Genomic DNA, 27753 nt, shown 5'->3' with positions numbered 1-27753 from the left:
CACTCCCCACCTTCCGCCGAAGCCAATGCTGGCTCTCCCATTACCACTAAACCAACCTGGGCTATGGACATCCAGCCCAAGTCTGTGGACACCTAACTGGACCCCCCACTGTCACCTGTGCCCCCCTTGTCTTTTTAAAGTAGTTCTAGGGTAGGACTAGGGGCTACAAGCTTGGCTTCCCTCACACAGCCCCCTGCCAGAGCTGAGGAGACAGAGGAGGGGCTGGAGGTGGCAGCCCCACCCCGGAGGTGCCTGAGGCTCTTGGCAGGGGCAGCTGGAGCAGTTAGCACCAGCTGCCAGTGACTCACCTCCCACCAACCCAAACAAAACACCTTAGGGCTGGGAACCAACATCCAGCACCTCCCCACACTGTACATAATCCCACCACCTGACCTGACCCTTCAAATACAGACCCCTAGAGGTCCCCTATTCTCAGAAATCTGGTCTATCCCAGCTCCCAGTCACCCTTGGGACTGAGACATATCCCATTTTCTTTTATTTATACAAAAAAAGAGTTTCTTTTTAAATATAATTTAAGAACCCCCCTTCCAAGCACCGTTGTCTGCCTCTGTTGACTGCCACCATCTTCCTGTCCCTTTTACAACCTCACCTCCCTCCCCTCCACTCATAATACAGCTTGGGGGCACTTGGGAGGAGGGAAGGAGGAAGAACTGTCTAAGGCACTGTTTCTAGAACATACCAATGGGTCCTTATTCCCAACAGGAGATAGTGGAACCAGGTACCCTTCAATGCACAAAATCTGGACAAGGGGGGTGGGTGGGAAAGGGAGGGAAAAAATAACCAAATAAAAAATAGTAAAACTTCAGAACCTTCAATATGAAGGCAGATGAGGGGAGGGGCATTTACAAGGGAGAAATGATTGCCTTTGGTGGTGACAGCAAGTTGGGACATCAAAATCCAATGATTACATCACTGGGTACTGACAGCCCCTTCCTGCCTCCTGGGATGGCATTTTCCACTCCCAATTTGGCAGGCTGGTCACCCTTTCTCTTTGGTCTGCAGGGACATGCCCGTTGAGGTGGAAGGCGCTTGGGAAGAGAGCCCTCTGGGAAGTTGGGAGATTAGAGACGTGGGGATGTTTCTTTGCCCAGTCTTGAGGAAAAGACTCACTCTTGAGTTTGGGGTTCCCCGCCAAGGCACACGTGTGATTCTTCCCATCCCATATGGCACAGTTCCCCAAATCCTGGGTCTCCAGGATTAACAGCTCCGACCTCCTCTGTTCAAAGTGCAATCCAATGGGAAGCTGTGGTGAGGGAGAGGGGCTCATCTTTTGAGTCCCCACCCAACTCTGCCCCTGGAAAGAAGGCTCGGCCATGGCTCTGGGGCGGTGAGTCCTTGGAAGTCAGAACTGCTGGGCTGGTCCTCCTGTCCCACCAGGGGCTCCTGGCTTAGCTTGGGACTTCATATGCTGCACACTGGCCAAGATTTTCTTCTGGTGTCCTGCCAGAGTGACTCCAATTCGGAGAAGGTCCCTGTGGAAAAACAGAAAGCTAGATGAGTTCAGGGACCAGCCAATCAGGAAGCCCATAGGAGAGGATGTCAAGAGTAGTCACTGAACTTTTACCGAGCAGCCTCAGTAGAGGAAGGAAAGAGAAAGTCCTCAAAGAGGACTTAGGGGACAGCAAATGCAGAGACTAACTGGTTATTTGAGATAAAGCATTGATCCCATGCTACCTCAACTGAAAACTCCTGCCTTAGCCCCCAGGAGCTGGGAGCACAGTGGATACTACCAGTTACCTCCTCCTGACAGAAGCCTGTGCCTTCCTCCCATATCCAAAGCTGGGGTAAGCAAAGGCCTTGGGAGAGAACCAGAGAAGGGAGGAAGGAGGCACTCCAAGTACAGACAGGCAAGAGAACAGTTATTTGGGAGTTGATAGAATCATAAAACCATTTAACATCAAAGCTGGGAAGGGATTTCCAAATCTCAGTCCCGTCCTCTCCTTTTATGGGTGGGAAAAGAGAGCCAGAGTTGACACATTACTGAGAGAGCCTCGTTTGGAATGTAGATAGAAGCACAAAGACAGATACAGGCTGGAAATGGGAATGGAGATGACCCAGGCTCAAGGAGGCTCCAGAACAAACACTAGCCAGCCACTGCTGGTCTGGGAGGATGCTGGCCTCAGCCCTGATTTGTTTGGTGGGTGGCTCTGGGCATAGCACTAGGCCACCAATGTAACTAACAACCCTTGAAGTTGAACTCAGAGATCCCTACTGAACCTGAGGGTCTGACTCAGCCTCCTATACCTGATGTTCCCAGGCACCATCTAAGTTCTGTGCCCCCACTGTGGTCCCTTGCACTTACTCTGCAGAGATCTGGCTGACCACCTCAAAGGAGCCGAATCCAGCCGCTGCAAAACTTTCCTCGTATCTTCCCATCTTGATGGCTCGAAGCCACTCGCCCACAGACCCAAAAGCAGAGTAGTGAGGCTGCCGTTGGTCCAAGAGTGGATGTGAGGCCCTGGGAGGTGTGGAGGATAAAGATGGAGAGAAATGCTAAGTCAGACAGCTATCATATCAGAGGGCTTTGGGAAGACCAACACGGACCAATCCATAGACAATCAAAGGGACGGATACTCCAGGGCCACTTAGAAGGGCTCTTGGGTTGTGGCCGAGTCAGGGCTGTTCTTTGGAACCCTTACCCCCCATTCTCCCTGGCCACGATTTTGAGGCTGGCGGGATTCCGGATCATCTTGTCCAGAGCGCTGACCACTTGGGGGAAGCGGGGCCGGGCATTCCGGTCCTTCTGCCAACAGTCCAGCATGAGCTGGTGGAGGGAGGTGGGGCAGTCTGGAGGAGGGGGCAGCCGGTAGTCCTGTTCAATAGCATTGATCACCTGCAGCGACAAGGAGGACTGGGTGAAGCTGGCTTGAAGAGAACCATTCACCAAAGGCACCAGGGGCACCCCAAAACATAGATCCCTGAGTCCCAGAAGGACGGAAATTGCCTTGGCTGGCAACACTCCCCTACCCCACCCCTGCAGCTCTTGAGCGTCAGTTCAGAGTGTAACCTCCCAACCCTGCCCTCCACCCATCCCCGAATCCAACATGGCTACATCCAACTCCGTGTGTGTGTTCATGTGTGGAGGTAGAGGCCAATGGAGGGTGTCTTCCTACATCGCTCTCCACCTTCTTTTTAAACTGAATGTATCTGTTTACTTGCGGAAGCTGGTGTGCGTGGAAGCTGGTGTGCGCATGTGTAGAGGGCAGAGGACTGTTTGAAGGAATCAGTTCTTTCCTTCCACTCTGTCCATTCTGGGGACTGAACTCAAGTCATCAGTCTTGCCAGCAGGACCACTGAGTTACACTCCAGTTCTTCACTTTCCTTTGCTTGCACATGTAATGTGCATGGGTGGCTCTGTGTGTGTGCACGCACACGCACGCACACACACACGCACGTCAGAGGTTACTATCAGGTGTCTTCTCATCAGTCACTCTCCACCTTCTTCATTGAGGCAGGGTCTCTCTTTTGAGCCCAGAGCTTATTGATTCTTAGTCTAGCTTGATCCAGATTTCCTATCTCTACCGTCCAAGTGCCAGAATTACAGACAAGCACTGGCATCTCCCTGAGGTTTACCCGAGGGCTCGGGATCTGAATTCCAGGCCTCATGCTTGCATTGCAAGCACTTTACCTATGGGACCATCTTCCCAGCCCCTCCACCTTGTTTTAATGAGACAATGTTTCTTACTAAAGCTGGAGCTGACTGCCTGGCTATCCTGGTGGGCCAGTTAAATTCCCCGGATATGTCTGTCCCTGACATCCCCAGCAATGGGGCTATGGAGGCCCTCATCCTTGCATGGCAAGGAATGTACTCGCTGAGTTATCTGCCCCGTAGTCCCTGCAGCCAAGTCTTGGATGCAAACATCACCCCTCTGTGCCCACACACACGGTTGGGGAAGAGTCTGGGACCCCTATCCCCCACTCCTGTATCCAGGATATACAATAGACTGTCCTGATAGAATATCCAGCAGGATACACGATAGACTATCCTGACAGAATACCCAAGGAATCTTGGTATGATCTTGGAACACTTACGTCCTGGTTGCTCATGTCCCAGTAAGGCCGTTCCCCAAAAGACATGACCTCCCACATGACGATCCCATAGCTCCAGGCATCACTGGCAGACGTGAATTTCCTGAAGGCAATGGCCTCAGGGGCAGTCCATCGGATGGGAATCTTTCCTCCCTGTGGAAGAAACCGCCGGAAAAGGTGAACCCAGGCAGCAGCAGGAACCGGGAACATCATCCATGAGGGATACTGTTGTCAACCTGACAGAATCTAGACTCTTAAAGGACGAGCCTGTGGCAGTGCCTGAGAGAGGTTATCTTAAAGAGGATCCCGGGGCTTGGGCTCCTGCACTGAATCAATAGGACAAAGTGAGGTGGCCGCAGGCATTCATTAATTGTTCTATTTCTTGACTGTGGTGCCATGTGACCGACCACCTGCTTCCAGTTCCTGCTGCCTTGGCTCTGTCACCGTGTACTGTGAGCTCAAATTAAACCTATCTTAAGTTACCTTTGTTGGGGTATTCTAGCACAGCCAAAGGGAAAGAAACTAAGACACGCCCCCTGCCCCTCTACTCCATCACTACCAGCTCTGCATTTCTCCCCGACTTCCGGCTGGAAGTCCCCACATGCATCCCTCTCTCTTGTTTTGTGATGTTTTCTAGAAACAGAGTCAGGTGCCGCCCACACACGCCCCTCCAGCTCCCTAGCCCCCTCACCCCCTATGTAACCACAGATGAATTTCTCTGATCCTCCAGCCTGCACCTTCTCTGTGGTGGGATTACAGGTGCACACCACTGCATCTGGTTTTCTTTTGCTTTCAAGCTCGGATCCACCGAGATTGCCCAGGCTAGCTACCATCACACAGTATCCCTCTCTCAACTTCCTTTGCGTTGGAATGACAGGTGTCATCCCAGCTACCGCTCCTCCCAGCTGGTCTCCTTTCTTCCTGGCCTCCAATCTCCCATCTCCACCGCTGTATCCTCACATCTGTATCCTCACACATCGGAAGCCGGTTTTCCTTCAGCCGGCACCTGTATTCTTCCCCGGGAGCAGAGCTGCCAATACTGTTCTGCCTGTGCTTTCTCCAACCAACCCACCTCCCCATGCAAATCCTTATCCCTGGCCTCAGGCTCACCAGGGAGCTTGTGTAGGTGGGGTCAGAAGAGTTCTCCTCCAAGAATCTGGAGAGGCCAAAGTCGGACACCTTGCAGACCAGGTTACTGTTCACCAGGATGTTGCGAGCAGCCAGGTCTCGATGGACATAGCTCATTTCAGCCAGGTACCGCATGCCTGAGGCGATGCCCCGCAGCATGCCCACCAGCTGGATGACCGTGAACTGCCCATCGTTCAGCTGTAGAGGAGACAGGAGAGAAAGGCTTGTTGAGGATGGATCGCCCGTGGCTTAACCTCCTCACCTCTCCCGTCACCACAGCCGTCACGCATCTGCCCATCTTCCTAAATTCCCTCCCCCCCCCCCCCAGGGCTATAGCAACACCCAGGCACAGTTTTTCATACCTCATACTTTGGTTTTTGCTTTTGAGACAAAGTCTTGCTGATAGCCCTGGGTGGCCCAGAACTCACAGCAGTCCGCCTACACCCATCTTCCAACCGCTGGGGATACAGGCATGAACCATCGCCTGTATGCACTGAATGCCTCCCGGTTTTCTTTCATTTTAAAGATGTATGCTCACCACTCCCGTATTATGAAGAGTTGCTTCTAAAGCCCACCTCCAACATCTCAATCTGCCCTCTTCTTGACAAGGTCACCCTATATATCTCCAGCTGGTTAACTTGGAATTTACCATGCGGCCCAGGCTGACCTTGAAATGTTCATTCTCCTGCCTCAGCTTACAGGCATGTACCACCATGTTCCACTTCTAATCAGCACATCTAAATTATTTACTTTATTTATTTATTTATTTATTTATTTATTTATTTTTGAGATGTAGCCCAAAGCAGCCCAAAGTTGTGGCAATCCTCCTGGCTCAGCTTCCCAAGTTCTGGGATTATACATGCAAGCCATCACTAATGGCTTCAACTAACATTTTTATTCTAACGAAGTCCTGAAATGGGCAGAGCTGGGCCAGTTAGGAGTGTACTCTCTGAGCTGCCTGTCAATGGGAAAAGGCCTCAGATCAACTGCGTGTGAACACAAGAGAACTGTAAGAAACGGATGAACATGGTGACAAAGACGAGGTCTGGTGCCTCCCCAACCTTGGTATGTTTTTGCCCTCACAGCAACACCAACCAGAATAACAAAACTAAGCGGATGCAGGAGACCCACCTGCTACAGCTCTGGAGGGAAGGACAAGGAGGGTGCATCCAAAATCTGCATTCTTTTTTTATAATGATGACAACTGAACCTAAAAAACCTCATAAGCACTCTACCACTGAGCCACGCCCCCAGCCCCTCCCTGGGGGATTCTAGGCAGGGGCTCTACCACTAAGCCACGCCCCCAGCCCCTCCCTGGGGGATTCTAGGCAGGGGCTCTACCACTGAGCCACGCCCCCAGCCCCTCACTGGAGGGATTCTAGGCAGGGGCTCTACCACTGAGCCACGCCCCCAGCCCCTCACTGGGGGATTCTAGGCAGGGACTCTACCACTGAGCCACGCCCCCAGCCCCTCACTGGAGGGATTCTAGGCAGGGGCTCTACCACTGAGCCACGCCCCCAGCCCCTCACTGGAGGGATTCTAGGCAGGGGCTCTACCACTGAGCCACGCCCCCAGCCCCTCACTGGAGGGATTCTGCATAGGCAATCTACCATGAATCTACATCATAGTCTTTTTTTTCCCCCTTATTGTTTTGAGACAGATTCTCTTTAACTTGCCCAGGCTGGTCATGAACTTGTGATCGATCCCATGCCTCACTCTCCCAGTAGTTAGGATGACAGGCAGCATACTGGTTATTTGCGTGTATCTCCCTAAATCCTAGAGAATCCTTGATAGAGACTGACAAGTTGAAGAGCTGTAACATTTGTCCCTTGGATCCACGGCTTCTTCCCTATAGTCATTCAGCTTGTTTTCCTGTATTTCCTGTAACCAACCCTCTCTCCGATGTCCTGATAAATTGGACATTAGACGTCTGTGGCTGGGTCACACAGGGGAGCTGTGCTACACACTGCATGGGTCCCTCGAGGGAGACCACCAGGCTCCTGTGATGCTGAGGCAGATCCATAAAGGACAGTGCGACCCCTCAACATCGACACAGGAGTCTGTTGTGAAGGTCCTGTTGCACAGTGAGGAAGATGAGTGTGAGGGAAGATTGCAGAAGAGAAAGAGGTAATTGAGAGATGAGGGAAAGCATGTTCGGGGCCTAGAGTAGAGAGCCAATGTACACAGACACTCAGAATGAAGAATAAACAGAAAGGCAGGGTGGGAATGCAGTTCAGAGAGTAGAAGGCTGCCTAGAATCCCCCAGTGAGGGGCTGGGTCTGTGGCTCTAGAATAGAGAGGTTGTGGAGCCTATATGAGACCCTGGTTTGAATCTCCAGTAATGTACAAAAAATAAGTCAATCAAATAATTCAGTCACTGTTCAAGATCTGGTTTGATTTTTTTTCCATGTCTGAAACTAGCTTTTTTTTTTTTTTTTTTCTTTCTGGAGGTAGAGTCTTGCAATACAGTCTAAGCTGGCCTAGAACTGGCTGTGTATCCCCAGGCTGACGTAAACTCACAAGCTTCTTGCCTCTGCAATGCTAGGATTGCAGGCTTGAATTCTGCTTTATTCTGTTTTCTAAGCCCAGCTCTCCCTGACTCCTCACCCCCGACACACACTCTGGCCCCTCCGGGAATATTCAGTGGTTGTGAAGGTGGGAGGGGTGGCTCACCCGCAGGAAGGAGTCCAGGGCTCCGTTCTCCATGAATTCTGTGAGGATCATGACCGGCACACTGTTGGTGACCACACCCTCGAGACGGATGATGTTGGGATGCTCAAACTGACCCATGATGGAGGCCTCGCTCAGGAACTCACGCCTCTGGCGCTCCGTGTAGCCACCCTTGAGAGTCTTGATGGCCACACAGCTCTCCTTTTTCCCGGGTGCCTTCAGCCGACCCCGGCACACCTCACCGAACTCACCTTCAGTCACAATGCAGAGGGTCAGTTTTTCTCCTGTTGTGACCCGTTTGTTTTCTTCTACTGCCCAGGCTTCTACTTTTGTGGTGTGTGTATGTGTGTGTGTGCATGTGCACGTGTGCACGTGTGCATGTGTGTCTGCGAGCGCATGCACGCATATTGAACATGTGAACATATACATGTTCCTGTGGATGTGTGTGCAAGTGTGAATGTGATAGCGGCCAGTCAACAGCTGGTGTTTTCTTGTATCTCTTTCACCTTTTTTCCGTAATTATATTTTATGGTTATGCATGTGCATGTACATGCGTGGGAGAATGAACATGTGACATTCAGAGGACAATTTTCAGTAATTAGTTCTCTCCTCCCGGCATGTGGGTCCCTCACAGGTCATCGGCCTTGGCTGCAGTCACCTTTATCCTCTGAGCCATCCTATAGCCCTGGCCAGCCTGGAACTTGCTATGTAGACCAGGTTAGCCTCAAACCAAGGGAGTACCCTGCTTCTTCTCCCGAGTATGGGAATTAAAGATGCATACCACCACACCCAGCAATACACTGATTTTCTGAGAGAGGGTCTCTCACTGAACCCAGAGTTTGGCTAGGCTGATGGGCTGACCAATGAGGACCACAGACCCTCTGCGTGTCCCTTCCGGGCCCCCCACACTGGCTCCACCCCTCCCCCAACTTCCCCTCCCCCAGTGCTGGGATTTCAGGCATATGCTGATGTCCTCAGCTTTTCCATGTGGGTCTGGGGATTGAACTCAGGTCTTCCTGTTTGTACAGCAGATGCTCTACTGACTGAGCCACCTCGGAAGCTCTCCGGCTTGTTCCTCTTACCTGCACCAATTACCTCTTCAATCTTGACATAGGAGACATCAATCTCTTTGGCAAACTCCCTCACTGCCTCGTTAGGATCTTCATAAGTAAAGGGATCGATGTAGACCTTGGTACCTAAAGAGTCACACAGAAGCCCAGCAACCGGGGGGGGGGGGGGGGGGGGGGTGAATTCCTCTGGACCAAGGTGTCCCGTTACCCACAGTTCCTTTCCCCCTGCCTGTGTCCCACATACCGTGCCCGATGAGATACTGCCCATGTTTATCCGAGTACTCAACTTCCCTTCCATTGCCCTGCTTCCTGTAGCCATGAGAAAAGAAGTAAACTGAGTCACATATCTCTATGCCCACAGAGAATGAAGGAGTCGGGGTCCGGAAAAATTTCCATTGAGAACTGACCAGTGGGAAAGGCAGGAAGATTTGCGATATGACGGTGGTTCTCAACCTGTGGGTCGAGACCCCAGAGGTGGTCAAACGACCCTTTCACGGGGGTCTTATGTCAGATATTCTGGGTATCAGATATTTATGTCACGATTCGAAACAGTAGCAGATTTATATGAAAGAAGCAAATGAAGTATTTAACGGTTGGGTGCCAGCACAACGGGAGGAGCTGTATTAAAGGGTTGCATCACTAGGCAGGTTGAGAACCACTGCCCTAGGGTGTGTGAGCAGGTGGCTACCCGTGGGAGTCTGCAGGCCAGAGTCTTTACCTGAGGCAGAGAACTGCGATGATAACGACCACCAGGACCAGGACCACGCCCACAACCGCAGTGCCTGCAATCAGCGCCAGCTGCTCCCGCCAGCTCTCGCTCTCTGTGGGAGAAGAGGTCAGGCAAAGATGAGAGCTCCTGATTCCCCCGAAACTCCACCATCAAGCAATGATCTGAGGTCTCCTGAGCTGACTCCCATCTCAGCTCAGTAGGAGCCGGGCGACTAATGAGCTGAGATTGAGGACAATGGAGTAAGTGTCTACACGTTGTTACTGTCAGTGAAGTTGGGGGAATTTTGTTTGTTGGTGTGTGAATGTGTGTGGAGACACACTTGGAGGTGACCACACACATAAAAAAAAGTTGTAACTAACGTAAGCCCACATGCTTGCCGGGCAAGCACTTGATTAGCTGAGCCAGCTCCCCTCCAGGGACATTTTGATTTTGTTTGATGATATGTTATGGTGTCCTTAACAAAGAAAATCTTATTTGAGTGAGAGTCCAAAGGTGATAGCATACACCTGTAATCGTGGGAGGCAGAGGCAGGAGGATCACTTCAACTCTGAGTCCAGCCTTGCAAGTTCCAGGAACATCTCCGTGGCTACATAGCAAGGCCCTGTCTCAAAAATCATGGAGCTGTTCAAAAACGTATGGTGTTAAGCCAGGCAGCGCTGAAGCGTGCCTTTAATTCCAGCACTTGAGAGGCAGAAGGTAGGTAGATCTCCGTGATTTTGGGGCCAGCCTGATCTACAGAGCAAGTTCTACAACAGCAAGGGTTACACAGAGAAACACTGTCTCGAAAAACCAAACGAGCCGGGCGGCGCACGCCTTTAATCCCAGCACTTGGGAGGCAGAGGCAGGCGGATTTCTGAGTTCGAGGCCAGCCTGGTCTACAGAGTGAGTTCCAGGTCAGCCAAGGCTACACAGAGAAACCCTATCTCGAAAAAAAAAAAAAGAAAGAAAGAAAAAGAAAAACCAAACGAAAACAAAAAAAGCGTGGGCTACCTCACTTTATTTCAGAACTCCGTGACAGAGGGTGGATGACTTTTCTCAGCTTACTGGAGATAGGAAGGGGGAGCTCATGGCTCAGCCTCTGCTAGGGATAAGAGCCCAGCAGGCTTCACAGCCAAAGCATGGATTTAGTTTCTCTGTTCTAGGTTCTATGCTGTCTTTGCTGGCCTGAGCTTATCATTGAAGGATAAAAGCAAGGCAGATGACTGCCGATACTGAGGCAAGCCGTGCCTGATAGGGGCAACCCTCCTAAATTCCACCAGAAACCCCAAACTCACCATCCAGCTGAGTCTGACTATGATGCTCTTGGCCGAAGGGACCGTAGCCAGCCTCGGACCGTGCACGAACCTGGACCAGGTAGCTGGCTCCCCGCTTCAGCCCCCGGAGCTCAGCTCGGTTTTCTGATGTCTTCAGGAATCGAACACTGCTGGGGCCCTCTGCGCCCTGTGCAGGAGGAAGGAATGGGCCGTTAGGTAGTCCCCCTTCTCTGCTGCTTTTCTTCCCCCTCACTCCCACGTTAGCCTACCACGTGGCAACATCTAATCTTTGTAGCAGCTTTAGTGTCTTCTCTTTAGGTGCTGGAACTCAAACCTAAACATCCCACATGCCAAGCAAGCACTCTACCACTGAGCCACACCCCCAGCCCCTCCCTGGGGGATTCTAGGCAGGGGCTCTACCACTGAGCCACGCCCCCAACCCCTCACTGGAGGATTCTAGGCAGGGGCTCTACCACTGAGCCATTCTGACAACCCTTTACAGTGGTTCTATGTGCCTGGTATGTAACTGTTTTTATTTATGTATATATATTTGTTAATTTTCTTTATTTCAAATAAAATTTTATATTTATATATTTATTTATTGTTTATATATTTATTACATTTATTTATTTATTTATTTATTTATATGTTATAACTATTTTACAGATAACTGTAACTGAGGCTTAGAGAAGCCCAAAGGCTGGCCTGTGGTTATAGAGTCAACCTGAAACTGCAAGGCTCACCAGATGCCTTCAAAACCAGGTATCTCAGCTCTGCTTCAATGCCCACCAGTCCTCCTACCTGGGACAGAGCCTAGACTTACTTTTTCATGATACTTGACCTCGTAGTCCAGCACAGCCCCACTGGGTGCTCTGGGGATAGCCCATGACAGGATCAAGCTGCTGGGTGATGACCTAGTCACTCGGATATCAGACACTGCAGGAGGCACTGCAGGAGAAAGAAACCCAATGCGCCCTGCTGCAAAGTCTAGCAATTAACCATTTCCAATTCTTGCCTACCCGCACCCCCACAGTGCTGGGGATGCGGTCAGGGCCCTACACATGCCAGACAAATGCTCTACCACCGCCAGGCCACAAACCCTACGGTTTTGTTCCTCTAATTTTCCTCCATAGGCTATGTCTAGCATCCTCTTCTAATACCTGTGTGAACTCATCCTGAGGGAGCTGGAGACGGCTCCGTGGTTAAGAGCACTTACTGCTCTTGCAGAGGACTCAGGTCTGGTTCCCAGCACCCACATCCAGTAGCTCACCGCAGCCTGTAACTGAGGTTCTGGGGGACCCGATACCCATTTGGCCTCCTTGGGCACCTCCACACATATGGTTCATACAAATGCATGCAGGCACATGTGTATAAATTAATACATCTTTGAAAACAATAATTCCCTCTGAGCACTCTGGAAGCAGAGACAAGAGAATTCTGAGTTTGAAGCTAGCCTGAGCTACACAGCAAGCTGCTGTATACACACACACACACACACACACACACGTAAAAGAACTAATGTAGGTCCAGGATAATGGCTCAGTAAGCAAACTGCCTGGTGTTCAAGAGTCTGGATTTCCAGCACCCAGGTAGATGATAGGCAGACATCGCAGTCACTTGTAATCCCAGAGTGCAAGAGGCAGAGTCAGTAACCAAGACCTACTTTCCCTCTGTGAGGCAGAGTCTCAAGTAGTAGCTCAGGCTGGCCTTGAACTTCTGATCTTTCTGCCTCTGACTAGCAAATACTGAAATTACGATTTTAACTGTTGCTTTTTTCTTTCTTTTTCTCCTTCTTTTAAAATGTATTAAAGCATAGTAACTGCACAGAAGGCTTTATTATGATATTCCCATATGAACATGTAATATTTTGGTCATATTACCCCCTCTATTACTTTTAATAATCATTATTTTCTGTCCCCTAGTCTTACCCTCACGGTCAGTGGTGACATTGACAGGCTCAAAAGGAGGTGGTCCGGTGGCTAAGGTAGACACACCATTCAAAGCAGCAACCTCAAAGGTATAGGTGACATCAGGACGCAGGCCTCGGATCGCCACCCAGGGCTCAACCAGGTCTCGAGGACCGGGGTCGAAGGTCAGGTCGCCCCCACAGGGCAAGCAGGAACCCCCAGGACGGCACTCTCGGCAGCGTACAGCATAAGTGAGGTCCTCTCGGCCTCCAGACTCAAGGGGAGCACTCCATTCCAGACGCAGGGAGGAGCCATTCAGTTGGGGAACCACGCTTCTTGGAGCAGAGGGTGGGGCTATGGGAAAAGAGAATCAGGTAGAGGGTAGGAGGGGACTACCATAAAGGACAGACAGTCACCCTAATCTTCCCAAGTGTTGGAGGTGAGGCTAAAGCTGAGAAGCTTGGGGGCTGTGATGGGTTATCTTCAGCAACTTGACACAACCTAAAACCACTTGGGGAAAGTCTTGATGAGATATTGTCTATGTTACGTTAGCCTATAGGCGTGTATGTACAGGATTCTCTTGATTAAGTTAAGTAGAACCCAGCCCACGGTGGGCGGCACCATTCCCTATGAAGTGGGTCCTGAACTATGTGAGAACAGAGAAATCAAACTGAGCACAAGCAAGCAAACAGTTGAGCAAACATGGGCACATTCATTTCTCTCTGTTCATGACTGATATGACTGGCTGTTCCTGACTTGACTTCCCCATGCCAATGGACTACAACCTGGAGTTAAGCTGAAATAAATTCTTTCCTTCCTTAATGTTTTTTATTTTTTATGAATTATTTTACCACAGCAACAAAAACTGTATCAGGGACAGTGTGGGGAGTCCATACACTCTCTCCCCAATGAACCACACACAGGACAACATCAGATGTCCTTCAATCCTGGACAACAGAAACTTACTGGTGCAAGGTGAACTCCGGGGGTCTGAGCGGGCCCGGTAATATCCAATCCGACACAAGCAGACGGGAGACCCAACGTTATTCGTGTGGCTGTTGGCTGGGCACGGCAGGCAGGGCTCTTCTCCTATTTGGGGCTTGAAGGTTCCCTGGCCACAGGCTGAGGGAGAGAACAAAGATGTCTATCAAAAAAAAACAAAACTAAACTAAAGACCAGAGAGATAGCTCAGTGGTTATGAACACTGGCTACTCTTCCAGGATCTGGGTTCAGTTCCCAGGACCTATGAGGTGCCTCACAAGCAGCATTCCAGGGGATCCAGTGTCCCCTTATGACCTCAGGCACAAACACAGCACATATATCCATACATGCAGGCAACACACACACACACATAAAGTTTAAAAAAAAATTTAACTTAAAAAACAAAAAAAATCTTCCAACTCCAAAACAAAAACAAAACCTGCATGCAGGGCTTAGGAATGAATGAGAGACTGGACAGTTAGAGGAAGAAGGGGGTCATCCCTCACTCTGCCTAACCCTGACCACGGCAGGCTGGTGAAAGCCTCTCATTAATATTTTATTCATTAATTGACTTATAGACAGCATTTTATATATCCTGACCTCAAATTCCAAATATAGCTAGGGATAACCTCGAACTTCTGATTTATCTGTCTCTGCCTCCCAAGAGCTGGGATTACAGGTGTGCACCATCACCACCTCCAATTTAAAGGTGGAGAGGATGGAGCCCAGGGCTTTGTGCACACCAGGCAAGCTCTCTACCGCATTCCCAGCCATCAGAATAATTTTGAACAAACACTGACAAAAATATAGAATTAAAAAAAAAAAAAAGAAAGCAGGACAGCTAACACACGACGTGTGAAGCATTAAGGAAGCACACATGAGAGGTAGAAGTCAGACTTTTTTTTTCCCATCCTATAATTACAGACAGTACTTGGAAGCCAGAGGCAAGTTCAAGGCCAGCCTAAGCTACATAGTGAGACTCTGCTTCTCAGAAACAAAAATAAGGGCTGGAGAGATGGCTCAGAGGTTAAGAGCACTGACTGCTCTTGCAGAAGAGCAGAGTTCAGCTCCCAGCACCCATCTTGGGTGGCTCACGGCAGCACAGCCTGTAATTCCAGCTCCAGGGGAGATACGGTGCCTCATGTACACATAACCTCAAGTATACAAACCATTTGAAATATATATATATCTTTTTAAATTATAAAAACAAAAACCAAACCACCACCAACAACACCAAAAACAAACAAACAAACAACACCAAAAATACTAAAGCTACAAGCCAGTCATAGCAATACACTCAGGAGGCTAAGGCGGGGAGTTCACAAGCTGGACAGCGGCCTGTGCTATAAATCAAGAACTAATCCTAGTACAAAAACAAAAACCACAAACAAAATACCAAGAGATGCAGCGGATGGCCTTAGGACCTCCGGGGCACCGAAGTCATGAGCAAACACGATGTGTTAGCTTGTTGCAGCGCCCAGAATGGGCTCTGTAAAGTCCCGTGTTTAGGATGGTATGTAAAACCTCAGATCCCAATCCAAAGGCACGGGTGTTGCCAACATTCCAAAAGTAATGACTGGCTAATTTTAGGTGGACATTTGTGAAAATGGAGTCATTTACGGGACGGCAAGCCGGTTCAAGGGGTAAAAGTGCTCGCCACCAAGTCTAATGACTCGACCGAGTGCCTGCAAGCTGACCTCTGACCGCGCGAGGGCCTTGACAGCACAGGCCGCGCCCCCTAACAAACACACACGAAATAAGCAAATCTCTAAACAAATCAAACGAATGGAAATACAAATCTGAAGACCTGAGTTTGAATCACCGGCACCTGCATTTAAAAGATAATGATGAACATATAACAACAAAACCCCAAAGCACCCCACACAAGGCTGAGGGTGTAAGTCAGCTCGTACAGGGGAAAAAAAAAAACAAAAACAAAAAACAAACAAGCTGAATTCCAGGGATGGAGAGGCAAACTCATATCAGCAAATGAGAGGAAATTCACAACAAATAAAATAAAACGGAGATCAGAAAGTCCTTTTCCACCACCCAACAAGGTATCTCAGCTGCTCAGTCACTATCCCTTAAAGTAGGGAGGCTCGGCTCGAGGGCTGGAGAGAGGCGCCCGTGAGTCCCGTCCCTGGGATCCACTTGGTAGAAGAGAGAATGGACTCCGAATGTTGTGCTCTGGAGTCTAGAGCCAATCAGTCAATCAACGGAATCAACAGAATTCTAAATACCACTTTCTACTCTACTAAGAATAAAATCTGGAGAAAAAGAGAAGCCCAAATCCTAAGTGGGGAGCAGGACGAACTGCGGGCTGGCCCCGCCTGAGACAGGTAAGCCTCCTGGGTACTCCCTTCTCACCTCGGCATACTTTGTTCCCTTCCGCAGCCTCGTACCCTGGCGCGCAGCTGCAGCCTGTGACCTGTTGCTCAGCCCACTGACCATCTTCCCGGCAGTAGAGGCTGGGGCTGGGGTTGGCGGTAGGGACCGCATTGGCCACGCAGCTACCTGCCACCGGCACCACGAGCTCCCGAGGCACCGTCTCCGGGAAGTATGTCAAATTCGTGATCAGCCGGGAGCACTTCTTGTAGAAGAGATGCAGGGAGAGCAGAGCCATGCAGGCTCCTTGGTCCTGGAAAGCCAGGTAGAAGCCCGCTTTGCTGAGAGGACCCAGGCGCAGCGTCTTGATGTTAACTTTTCCTGTTGCTTCAGCTCCAGGGCGCTTCCGAGTCAGGTGCTCCGCGGCCACCGTGTCTACCTGCCAGGAGAACCCAGGCTCACCACCACTGTCCCAGGTCTTCTGGGATATCTGGTGGACAACCTTCTTCATAGATCCCTTCAACCATCTCAGCTCCTGTGGAGAACCTTCTTTCTACCTTCCATGATACATGTTCTGTGTGTGTGTGTGTGTGTGTGTGTGTGTGTGTAGAGCGAGAGAAAATAGAGACTATATATAATGTATACATAGAATATATAATATATATACATGCATGTGTATGCATACATGTATATATTATATACACAGGCATGTATATAAAGTGTGTGCATATTTATACATATATACATGTATATATACATATGTGCATGTATATATTTACACACATGTATACACATTCATATGTGTATTTCATACATAAATGTATATGCATATATGTATATATAGTTATGCACATACATATATCTAACACGTATATAACATATTCATATATACATATATGTACATGTATATGTGTGTATATGCATATATTTACACACACACACACACACACACAAAATATATGGTCTCCTGTAGTCCAAGCTGGTCTCAAACTTGCTAGGTAGTCAAGGTTTTTCCAAGGCAGGGTTTCTGTAGTCTTGGCTGTCCTTGGCACAACTCTATAGACTAAGCAGAGATCCTCCTGCCTCCACCTCTCAAGTGCTGGGATGATAGGCAGGCACCAGTCTACTTATTTAGGCAATGTCGGACCAGTCCAGGGCTTTGTGAGTGCTAGCTAAGCCAGTGCTCACAACTGAGCGACTTGCCCAGCTCGATCTGCACCTCTCACCCCTGCACTACTGCTCGCTGAATTCCACCTCTTCCATCTTTGCCCTGTCTCGGTTTCCCAGTGATTCATTTGTTCTGGGGATATCCGTAGATACCTGCGCCATGTCCTCAGAGCCAAGGAGAAATGAAAGAATCATAGACAGATGACCATGGAGGGCAGGAACCAGGCTAAGATTCTCACCTCAGATGCTGACATTCCATGGGAAATCAATAACCAGTTCTGGGTGAAGATTTGTAAAATAGACACATAAATAAATCAATAAGTTGGCTCACCCAGGAGGCCCTGGGCTGAGTCTCACTCACCTAACTCACGCCTGTAAACCCCAGCACTGGGGATGTGTGGGCAGGAGGAGCAGGAGTTCATGGTCACCCTCGGCTACGTAAGGATTTGAAGTCAGCCTGAGCTATATGCGAGATCTTGTCTCAAAAACCAAACATGACCTAGACAGACAGCTCAGCAGTTAAAGGCATTTTCTGCTCTTGCAGAAACCCAGGGTTCAATTCCCAGCACCACATGGTAGCTCACAACTGTCTGTAACTCCAGTTCCAGGAGCTCTGACGTCCTCTTCTGGCCTCTGTAGGTACCAGGCATGTACATGGCACACAGGCTCACACATGCACGCAAACATTCAGACACAGAAAATAAAAACAAGTAAGTTTTAAGATGTATATATGAACAAAAGCCAAAACAAAAAACAGACCACGGTGGCACATGCCTGTGACCCCAGCATTCAAGAGGCAGGCTGAATCCAAGGCCAGCTTGATCTACATAGTAAGAGAGACACTATCTCAAGAAAGAAAAGAAAGGCCGGGCGGTGGCGCGCACGCCTTTAATCCCAGCACTTGGGAGGTAGAGGCAGGCGGATTTCTGAGTTCAAGGCCAGCCTGGTCTACAGAGTGAGTTCCAGGACAGCCAGGGCTACACAGAGAAACCCTGTCTCAAAAACAAAACAAAACAAAACAAAAAACAAAACAAAACAAAAAAAAAAAAAAACAAAAAAAAAAGAAAGGAAAAAAGAAAGAAAGAGAAATTTTTAAAAAACAAAACAGAAGGAAGGAATGGAAAGAGAAAGAAAAACCACGAAGGCTGGAGAGCTAGCTCAGCAGTCAAGAGCATGGATTCCTCACAGAGGACCCGATGCCCAGCACCCACAGTGTGGTTCACAACCTCACAACCGCCTTCAACTCCAGCTCCAGGCAATCCGACACCCTCTCTGTCCTCCTTGGGCACCAAGCCTGCACATGGGGTGCCCATAAATGCATGCAGGCAAAATATCCACACATATAAAATAATCAATAAACCTAATAATAATAATAATAATAATAATAATAATAATAATAATAATAATAAAAACAATAGCAGCAAAAAACAGGGTTGGTAAGACGGCCGGGGAGGTAAAGAGTGCTTGCCACCAAGCGTAAGGATCTGAGTTCCGTGCCCAGAACCCAAGTGAGAGGAGATAGCCAACTCCTGATAGTTGTTGTCTCTGACTGACCTCCAGACTATCACTGTGGCATGCATGCACACAATATATACGTATGTAAACACACACACACACACATACATACACACATAAACACATAAAAAATATTGGAAGGATGTCAGATACGATGTTAGACGCCTGTAATCCCAACACTTGGGAGGTGGAGGCAGGAGGATCAGGTGTTTCAGGCTAGCTCAGGGTTCCCTCTGCCCTCAAAGCCCAGGCTTTGGTACCTTTCTGGGTTAACAAAGTGGAGGAGATGAACCCAAGGATTACTTTGAGTCAAGTTGTTTCAAAGCCAGTCTGGGTAGTGCAGCAATAGCTCAACTTTTAGGGAGGCAAGGTGTGGCTGGCGCTGGAAACTGGAATTTACAAGACAGAGCTGGAGGGATGGCTCGGTAGTTGAGAGCACTTGATCTTACAGAGGACACGGGTTCGATTCCCAGAACTTATGTGACAGTTCTTACAACTATCAGTAATTCCAATTCCAGGATGCCTACCCTACACAAACATACACTGGAACAAAACGCTCATACACTTAATATACAAATCTGGGGGTGTGGGAGGCCCCTATATTGACAGACATGCAAAGGGGTACAGAAGGGCCCAGCAGTGAGTGGGTCAATAGGTATGTCTGCAGAGATGTTGTGAGAGCAGCATGAGGCTAGACCTCCCTACACAGAAGAGGCAGTTCACCTGTATTCTTCCCTTCTATCCACACACACCTCCACCTCTTCTCACCCTAGACTTAACTGCTAGTATCGACCCCGCCAACTGCCCTAGAAAGGCTGTTAAGCTCCACTATGGTACCTTGATGTAGGGGTTCTCCATCCAGGCTGGCGTGTGGGCCGTGGCAGTATCAGCTTCGCTCTCATAATAGAAGACGGTGAACGTCTCCTTGCAGGAGCGACTGGCCCTCGGCAGGGACAGGCATTCCATCATGGTGAAGCGTATGGTGGCATACACGTGGACAGCACCTCGCCTTGCGACCCAGCCAGTACGCAGCCAGTGTGCCTGGCCCCCTGGACGCTTCATGTCGCATACTTCATAGGTACGCACGCTGTGCTGTTCCTCATCCAGGCCGCTTAGCTCCTCCCACTGTGCAGAGACGGGAAGCTGTCAGTCAGGACCTCTAGCTAGGGTCAGAGTAGCTACAGGAAACAAGTATCTCGGAGTGTTTCTGTGCAACCTCCTGCCTCAGTTCCCCTCCAGCTCTTACCTGGCCCTCTGCCTGAGGGTAAGTCACCCATTTCAGATCCGCCGTTTCCAGTTTTGTGTTCAGCAGGGTCTCTAAGACAGAGAGACAAAGTCAGCCCTTGGGGAGGTATGCACAAGAAGTAGGGCCAACAGCTTGCTGGGAACAAACGGGAACAAGAGGGAGTTGTCTTTCTAGTTCCAGAAGGTGGTAACATTTATTCTCTTGGACCAAGGAGATAGCGACACTAGCCGCCAAGCCCGCAGACCTGAGTTTCATCCTTGGGACCCACATGATGGAAGAAGAAAGCCAGCCTTCATAAGTTGTCATCTGAGTATGACCCAAGTACCACTGCACAAGAGAACTCTCTTCCTTCCTTTGTCCCCCACCTCACATAAAGAAGTCGTGTGTGTGTGTGTGTGTGTGTGTGTGTGTGTGTGTGTGTGTGTGTGTGTGTGTGTTGAGAATTTAAAGCAGGTCTCAGGCTTGGAGGTAGCATTCCCTAATGAACCCCTTACCAACTGACTGCCCTAAGATTTGTAAACCCCATTCCCAGTGTCGACTCTCCCATCAGCAGCAGGCGAACACTGGACAGCTTCTAGGTTTCCCCAGAGGGGTTGTACCCAGAAAAATGAGGGCAATCCATGCTGGAAGTTAAAAGTGCACACAACTCAGGAAGCCTGAAGAAGAAGGTCGCTCTTGGACTGAATCTCAGCATTTGCCAGAGGGTCAGGGAAGGCAGGGGATGGCTCAGCTATAGTGCTTGCTTTGTGTGGTCAGTCTAGGCTTCACCCCTAACATCGCAAAAGAAAAGAAAAGAAAGAAAGAAAGTTCTGAGCCTGGTAGCACATTCCTGTAATCCCAGCACTTGGGAGGTGGAGACAGAAAGATCAAGAGTTCAAGACCAGACCCCACCACATAGTGAGTTTGTGCCTAGTCTGAATTACGTGAGATCTTGTCTACAAACAAACAAACAAACAAACAAAAAACCAACAAACCAACCAACAAACCCCGGTCCTGGCCTTGCCCCCTGGGGCTGAGAACTGTGGTACAGGCTGAGGTTTTCTATAGACCAATCTTAGGCTCCACACTCCCTCCCTTCCTACATGCCAAAATTGGCTTCCATCCCAACTCTATTCCTCATCCCAGTCCCTGCCCCCTTTTCACACCAGACACCCCAATCCTTCTTCAAGGTGGTGCCCTTGCCTGAGGCAAAGCACCTCCCCCATTTGCTGCCACCAGAGAAGTAAGTTCTAGAAGCCTGGACTCTTGGGTTCCCCCGCCTCTAGGCTCCAGCAGAGGCCTCGCCACATCTGGACTTGGTTAGGAGAAAGAAAAAAGGAGAGTTTAGGGGTGGGGGGTTGTGTGTGAACACACCTGGCAGGGCTCTGGGATCATCTGAGGGGAGCAGACATGGTGCTGACCCAGTAAGGGATTAGGAGAAAGCAAAGACCTCTGGCAATACAAAGGGGAGGGAGGACCCGGGAATCCCCTGGTGGAAGTTAGGGCAACCTGGGAGGGGGGCAGAAGTCTGGGAATCGCATGCTGTGAAGAGTGGGCCTCCAGGGGAGCCAGCAGAACACCTGGGACCAGGTCCCGCCCTTCCCTTTGGTGCTTTGGAAGAGGAGTGCCAGAGACAGGGTGGATGAAGGAGGCATCGCCTCAAAGTTCCCAGTGATGTCTCTGTGTGTAGGGGGCAGGCGGGGACCTGACCAGCTGGAGGCAAAGCCTAGGGGCCCCTCTCCTGGGTGGCAGGAGACAGCGGAGCACATTGGGGACAGGATGCCCATGGTTCTGGGAAGGGGGTGGATAGAGGCTGCCGTCTCCACCCTCCATTGTTCCAGCCTGGATAGCGTTTTCCTGTCTCCAATTTACACACTGTCTGTGCAACAGGCTGCTCTTCAGCAGGCTAAGCTGAACTCACGCTCACTTTCCCTGCACCTAGATCACACCTGTTTGCCTCCAGCTCACTTCAGTCCACCAGTTCCCAGACCCACCTCTCACCTCCAATCCCTCCAGGGCTCCATTTCCGGGTCGTCCCCTCCCCCGCCCCATCTCTCAGTTTACACCTTCTTTAGGGCCTGTGGCCTTGGATAAACTATTTCTAAAGCCTCAGTTTGTCACTTGTGAAAATAGGGAAACAAAAGCTGGCTTCTTGCAGGGCAAAATAACAGTAAAATAAACGTGCTTGGTACAGGTGTAGGGAGGGGCTGGAGAACCATCCAGGTAACGCACACGTGAGAAGGGGCATTTCCTGTTGGCATCTATCTTTCCCTCCAAACACACTTCATGGGTTCTCTGGCCATCTGACTTCCTCCTCTCCTGGAGCCCAAAGCCTTTCCTCACCCCCACCCCATTCCTACACTTTGATCAGCCCAGAACAGCACTGCCCAGCCTAGAGGGAGCAGGATTTTCAAAACTCTTTTGATTCCACTGCTTCAGCAAAAGATTCCCCCACTCCCATGGCCCACTCCCCAGGTACTCCTTTGATTCTAAGCAGCGAGGGAGGTTGGGGGGGGGGGCAAATTCATTGAAAAGAGATTAGGGAGGCAGGGAAGAGGGTTTTATGAGTCCTGTGCAGCCCCAAGAGGAACTGTGGAGTTAGGGGCTCACAGATCTGAAGAGGGAGTCATTTGGAGAGGAATACAGAAGAGAAAAAAAAAAAAAACAGAAATCTGAGGAGGGCTAGGAGGTGGCCAGCTGGGGTGAATTAGGGCGACACAGGCCGGTGTTAAGCAGTGTCTGCGGGCTTGCATGACTGGAAGAAAGCCACAGCCTTGGGGAAAGTTGAAGTCTAAATGGCATTTAAAAGGTTGGGGTACAGCCTTGAGAAAAACAAGAAAGAGAGTCTGCACGAGGTCAGTGGCCTGGCCAGCCATTTGGGCGTTGGGGCTGCAGATGGGGCCATCCTGACTGGGGTCTGCTTGTGGAGTCCAGGTGTGAATGCTAGAGAATTGGCGGTGGGGGTCGTTTTACGGCCTAGCTGGGGTCTGCCTCGCCTGCAAGTGCCCCTTCAGGAACTTTCCTCTGGAGTTTGGCCAGAGGTGGAGAGGGGATAAAAACTTTGGGGGATAGTTTTTGAGCATGAGGGTGGACAGGAAAAGGAAGGCTGTCAAGGGCCTTTGGCATCAGGACTGAGAGTTCAGAAGGCTGGGTAAGGGAAGGTTCCCGGGTCTGAGCTCTCGACTCCATCTCTTTCCCAAACAAAAGAAAAACCCCACTCCCCGCCAGGCCGCCTCCTCCCCGCCCCCTCCCGCTCTAGTGCTATTGGTCCGAAGTGTTTAAGGGGTGCCGGAGTTCGAATTGGGAGAGACCAGCTTTTGCACTCTGAGGCACAACTTTGGGGACCCCAAGAACAGGGGGCACCCCCAAGGAAACTCACCTTCTAAAGCAGTAGCGAGGGAAGCCCAGCACAGCAGCGCTCTGAGCTCCATGGCGCCGCCTCACTTTGGCTGAATACGATCCGAGTTTGGGGGGCCCTGGCCCCCCCAGGTCTGACCCTCCCCTGGGCGAGTGCGCACCGACTCTGCTGCTGGGACTTTCCGTCGAGGGCCTCTCAGCGATGGCCCATGCAGGCACGCCGGGCACCCGCGCTCAGGTGCGGCCCCCACGTCCCCGCCGCAGCGCGCGCGCGCGGGGAGGCCAGCCTTGAGGGGGGACGTCCTGGCAGTGGTCGTCGCTGGGCGGGCGGAGATCGGGACGTGGCTGAGAGTTAAGGGTCCCTCCGGGGCTTCGGGGGTCCCGCCCTGGCTGGTTGGGGTGGGCCGATTGCTCGCGGTCTCCCTCGCTCCCTGGAGTGGTTGGTGGCTCTCGCGCCGCCGGGCTGAGTGCGCCGGTCGCGGTCAAGAAGGGTGGAAGCCAAAGTGGGAACCGAGCAGGAGGGAGGGAGACAGGCTAGGTTAGGGCTGGGCCGAGTCGAGACTGAGTCGGGCGGCGCCTGGCCTAGGAGGGAGGGGCGCACAGGAGGCGGAGACAGTCCCGTGTCAGAGTTTCCCCCGCCCCATCTCCCAACACCCTGGAGCCCGGGCTTCTCTGGGAGGTGGGTGGGCAGGGGAGCTGATTGGCTCCTATGCTGCTGAATAATTCATTGGGGAGGGGGGGCGTCCGAACTGAGCCTGTCGGGAAGTTAGGAGAAAGTTTGCAAGAGGGGGAGGGGCGGCATGTGTGGAACTTAGGGACTGTCCAGAGGTGCTGGGTGTCTCGTGCCTACTACCCCTGATTGTGCATGTTGGGGCAGTAGCCCAGGAACCCTCCGGACTGGCTCGAACACAGCAGGCCTCATAGATCTGTGCGTAAATGTGCACGCCCCACACAAAAAGCCTGCTTTGACCCTGCAGCGGGACCTGAGATTCTACATCTGGATGCGCCCCCTGCCATCTAGTTGAAGTAGGCGATTGCATTTGGGAGGAGAAGGTTAAAACTTTGCTTTTGGGTATGGCGAGCTTCCCAGTGGACCTCCCAATAATAATCACAGCTCGGATATCTCCGGAGCGAGCGCTCACACAATCGTTGCATACACGTGAAGTACTGGAGATCCACTCTGCGGACAGCCCAACCCTGGAGAAAGTGGTTTGAAACTCAAAGAAGCATAGAAAATGTAAATAAAAGGCAGGCATGTCAGAGAGGGTGAGGAATCTCCGTAACACCTCATTTCATTTTTTTTTTTTAGGAGGGGGACACTTCCCCACCGCTGGCAGCCTTGACCTCCAGGGCGGGGGTAGGGACCGCTGTGGCTCTTTCCTGAGGCTGTTTCCTGTCTGGCTCCTGGGGGCCCTCGGGATGGCTGGGAGGGCCCTTCCTCTCATTTGCTAGCAACCCCTCTCATCCATCAGTTTGAGGGGAGGGTCCAGGAAAGATGGTCTCCCATCTACATCGGGGCACCGGTTGTGCGGGGCGCAGGATGGGTGGGTGAGAGAGGTGCCGCTACCGAAGTCGGTAAGGGCTGCAGTAAGGAGACTTTAATGTAATTAGTACAGGGTCTGGAAACTCTGAGGTAGGAGTCTGGGGCACCTGGGAGTCTGCCAAATACCCTAAGCACAACCGTGTCCTCTCCCCCCACCACCCCCCTGCGAACGCGGGAGACCCGTGATGACCTCTTGTCCCGTGCACTTATCTTCCTGCGGCAAGTAGTGCTCCCCACCCCCCTGCCCTTCCTCATTGCCCTGCCTGGGTCCCCGCTCCGGGGTGGGGGGTCAGCCAGGGCAGGAAACAGCCGGCTTGGCTGGAGCCAGGCTGACCGGCTAGTTCTGGGAGTCCCCTCCTCCTTCCCCATGCAGACTCAAGCTCCCCTTCTCTTATCCAAAGACACCCCCTTTTTTGCAGCTATCATTCTGCATCCGGGTCCCCCTAAGTCTTTCTGAGTCAAGGCTTGTTCTCACGCTAGGAGCCACCATCAGAAGCCCTATCCAAGCCTTTGATTGCTTAAAATTTTCACATTTAGTGGGATAAGCAATTCATTAGTATGCAGAGAAGATTAACGCCTCGACAGTGGAGAAGACAAGCAGCCTTGAGAAAGGTGCTGCTGAGGGCACCCGGCTGGAAAGATGAAAGAGCTCACCAGACTCGCCCACAAACGGAAGATAGTGTATCAATAAGAATGAGTTCTGGGCTGGCCTCTCTGCTATCAGCAGAGTCTGGAAAACAGCTTCTCCAGCGCCCAGAAAACCCTAAGTTCCATCCTCATCCGTGCATAGCTCCAATGTGGTCATACTCCCATAACATGGAAGGAAAGCGGGACCAAGTTGCAGACTTCATTGCAAGACTTACACACACACACACACACACACACACACACACACACACACACACACACACACACACACAGAGCTGGTGAAAATCCCGTGATTTCCCTTTTCCATGCAAGTGACGCCCGAGGTCTTTACTCCCCTGGTCAGGAAGCACCCTCCATTTATCCTGTGTGTATGAGGTCATTCCTTCCACTCTCTGGACCACCAGAGGCTTCTGCTGCCAGCACCAAGTTACTCAGCTGTCTGCTTCAGGTGAGAACTCCCGTTAGCCCAGAAGCAATGTTTGTCCCAAGGAGACCCAACCAAATCTCAAACCTTTTTTGTTTTCCCTTCTCAGTAGTAGGGCACTTGGAGGAACAGAGAGATGGCTCTGTGGTAAAACTGTCAGCTGCCCAAGCGGACAACTAGAGTTTGAATTCCAGGATAAACATAGTAGAAGGAGAAACCCAGAAGTTGTCTGTCATCTGACCACCACGAGAGCAACTGTGGCATTCACCGGCTCCCACCTAACGCAATGGATATATAAATTAAAAAAATATGATTACGAAAATTTTTAAGGCGCTGGAGAGATGGCTCAGCAGTGAAGGGCACCTGTTGCTTTCTGCCAAGGATGTCATGGATCTGGTTCCTACCATCCATGTACTGGTTTGCAAGCATCTGTAACTCCAGTTCCAGAGGATCCAATGTCTTCTTTGGACTTCTGTGGGCACCAGGAACATATGTGGTGCATAGACATACATGCAGGCAAAACACTCATGCACATAAGACAAAATGGAATAATCTAAAAAAAAAAAATGAGAACAAAACAAACTATGGAGCCCTCCACTGATTTCACACTGCCAGGGTTAACAGTCACCTATGTTTCCAGCCTACAGCGGTATGGTATTCTCCCACACCGAAAGACCAGACAGTCGTACATATATATGTAGTCTCCCTGAGTAGAAATAACATTAGGAGTCTTTTTTTTTTCTTCTAGCGCAAACGAACATCAATATTTTTTATACAGTTGAGCATGACCTTCAACATTTGATCCTCCTGCCTCCAAGGCCTGAATGCCAGAGTTAGAGACATACACTATCCCACCAGATCTATGGGGTGCTCAGGATTAACCATTCCCCAACACCCCCCCACACACAGCTTCAGGCATGCTAAGCAATCTCTCTCTCTCTCTCTCTCTCTCTCTCTCTCTCTCTCTCTCTCTCTCTCCCCACTGAGCCGGAACCCTGGCCTAAGAGTCCCATTCCCATTGTGACAGTTTGTTGTGAACCCTCACAGAGATAAGGCTTTTCCTATATGTAAACTGGGTTTAGTGGTACAGGCCTGTAATCCCCGGACACTCCGGAGGCAGAAGCAAGATTGCTGGGATTTTGAGACCAGTTTGCCCTGCCTAGTGAGTTCTAGGCCTGTCAGTAAAATCTTGTCTCAAAAAAAAAATGAAGGGAGGGTGGAGGGCGGGGGTGGGGTGGGGGGAGGAGGCGTGAATAAGAATGAAGAATATAATGACTAACTGACTAACGTATACATATGGAAATGTCATAACAAAACACTTTACAGACTAAAGTGACATTAGCAAACTGGCTCAAGGGATGAAAGGGCTTGCTTGTTTCCAAACCTGATGACCTGAATTGGAGCTCCAGGACGCACCGCACCACGCAGTAGGTAGGAGAGAGCCCCACAAAGTTGTCCTTTGATCTCCATACACACTTGTGGTGTGAGTACACACCCACAGACACACACATACACACCCCAAACGTAATAAAAACGAAACCCAAAAATCGATAAGAACAAAGCAGGGCAAACATTCCTGCACATTTGAAATTGCAGAGAACAGACGAGCTATGTGCCTCCATGAAGTCCCCACATCTACCCCACATCTACCTCAGCCTAGCCACTCCTCTCTTGACTCACTTAACCCTGTGGAGTCCAAAGTTCCCTGCAGTTTAAACTACAGCGCCCCTCACCTGTCTGCCGCTTCCCTGGCCCTGGTT

General features: G+C 50.6%; 1 protein-coding gene and 1 long non-coding RNA gene across 3 annotated transcripts; both read right to left on the bottom strand.

Annotated features, from left to right (window-relative positions):
- Nucleotides 1-478: 478 nt before the first annotated feature.
- Nucleotides 479-23926, bottom strand: Ephb4 (EPH receptor B4). 2 transcript variants are annotated; one of them, XM_076923296.1, is made up of 17 exons: nucleotides 23401-23926; nucleotides 20043-20113; nucleotides 19634-19921; nucleotides 16157-16553; nucleotides 13775-13930; nucleotides 12830-13162; nucleotides 11725-11876; nucleotides 10923-11088; nucleotides 9637-9739; nucleotides 9163-9227; nucleotides 8931-9044; nucleotides 7852-8099; nucleotides 5161-5376; nucleotides 4054-4203; nucleotides 2661-2854; nucleotides 2324-2479; nucleotides 479-1493 (listed from the first exon to the last, which is right to left on the bottom strand). In XM_076923296.1, exons 1-17 carry the CDS (start codon nucleotides 23450-23452, stop codon nucleotides 1364-1366), a joined length of 2991 nt encoding a protein of 996 aa, XP_076779411.1. In that variant the 5' UTR covers nucleotides 23453-23926; the 3' UTR covers nucleotides 479-1363. The 2 variants fall into 2 exon arrangements, with proteins under 2 accessions (XP_076779411.1, XP_076779412.1); XM_076923297.1 differs by having other exon boundaries at nucleotides 11725-11849; nucleotides 23401-23924.
- A 2063-nt stretch (nucleotides 23927-25989) lies between these two features.
- On the bottom strand, nucleotides 25990-27753 carry LOC143437950 (uncharacterized). The gene is made up of 3 exons (XR_013107103.1): nucleotides 27378-27753; nucleotides 26357-26546; nucleotides 25990-26271 (listed from the first exon to the last, which is right to left on the bottom strand). It is a non-coding gene; the product is annotated as an uncharacterized LOC143437950 (long non-coding RNA).

Source organism: Arvicanthis niloticus, chromosome 24 (assembly GCF_011762505.2).
Source record: "Arvicanthis niloticus isolate mArvNil1 chromosome 24, mArvNil1.pat.X, whole genome shotgun sequence".
In the NCBI taxonomy this organism is placed as follows: domain Eukaryota; kingdom Metazoa; phylum Chordata; class Mammalia; order Rodentia; family Muridae; genus Arvicanthis; species Arvicanthis niloticus.
Note: the sequence above shows the minus strand (reverse complement) of the source record. Positions and strands in the feature narration are given on the sequence as shown.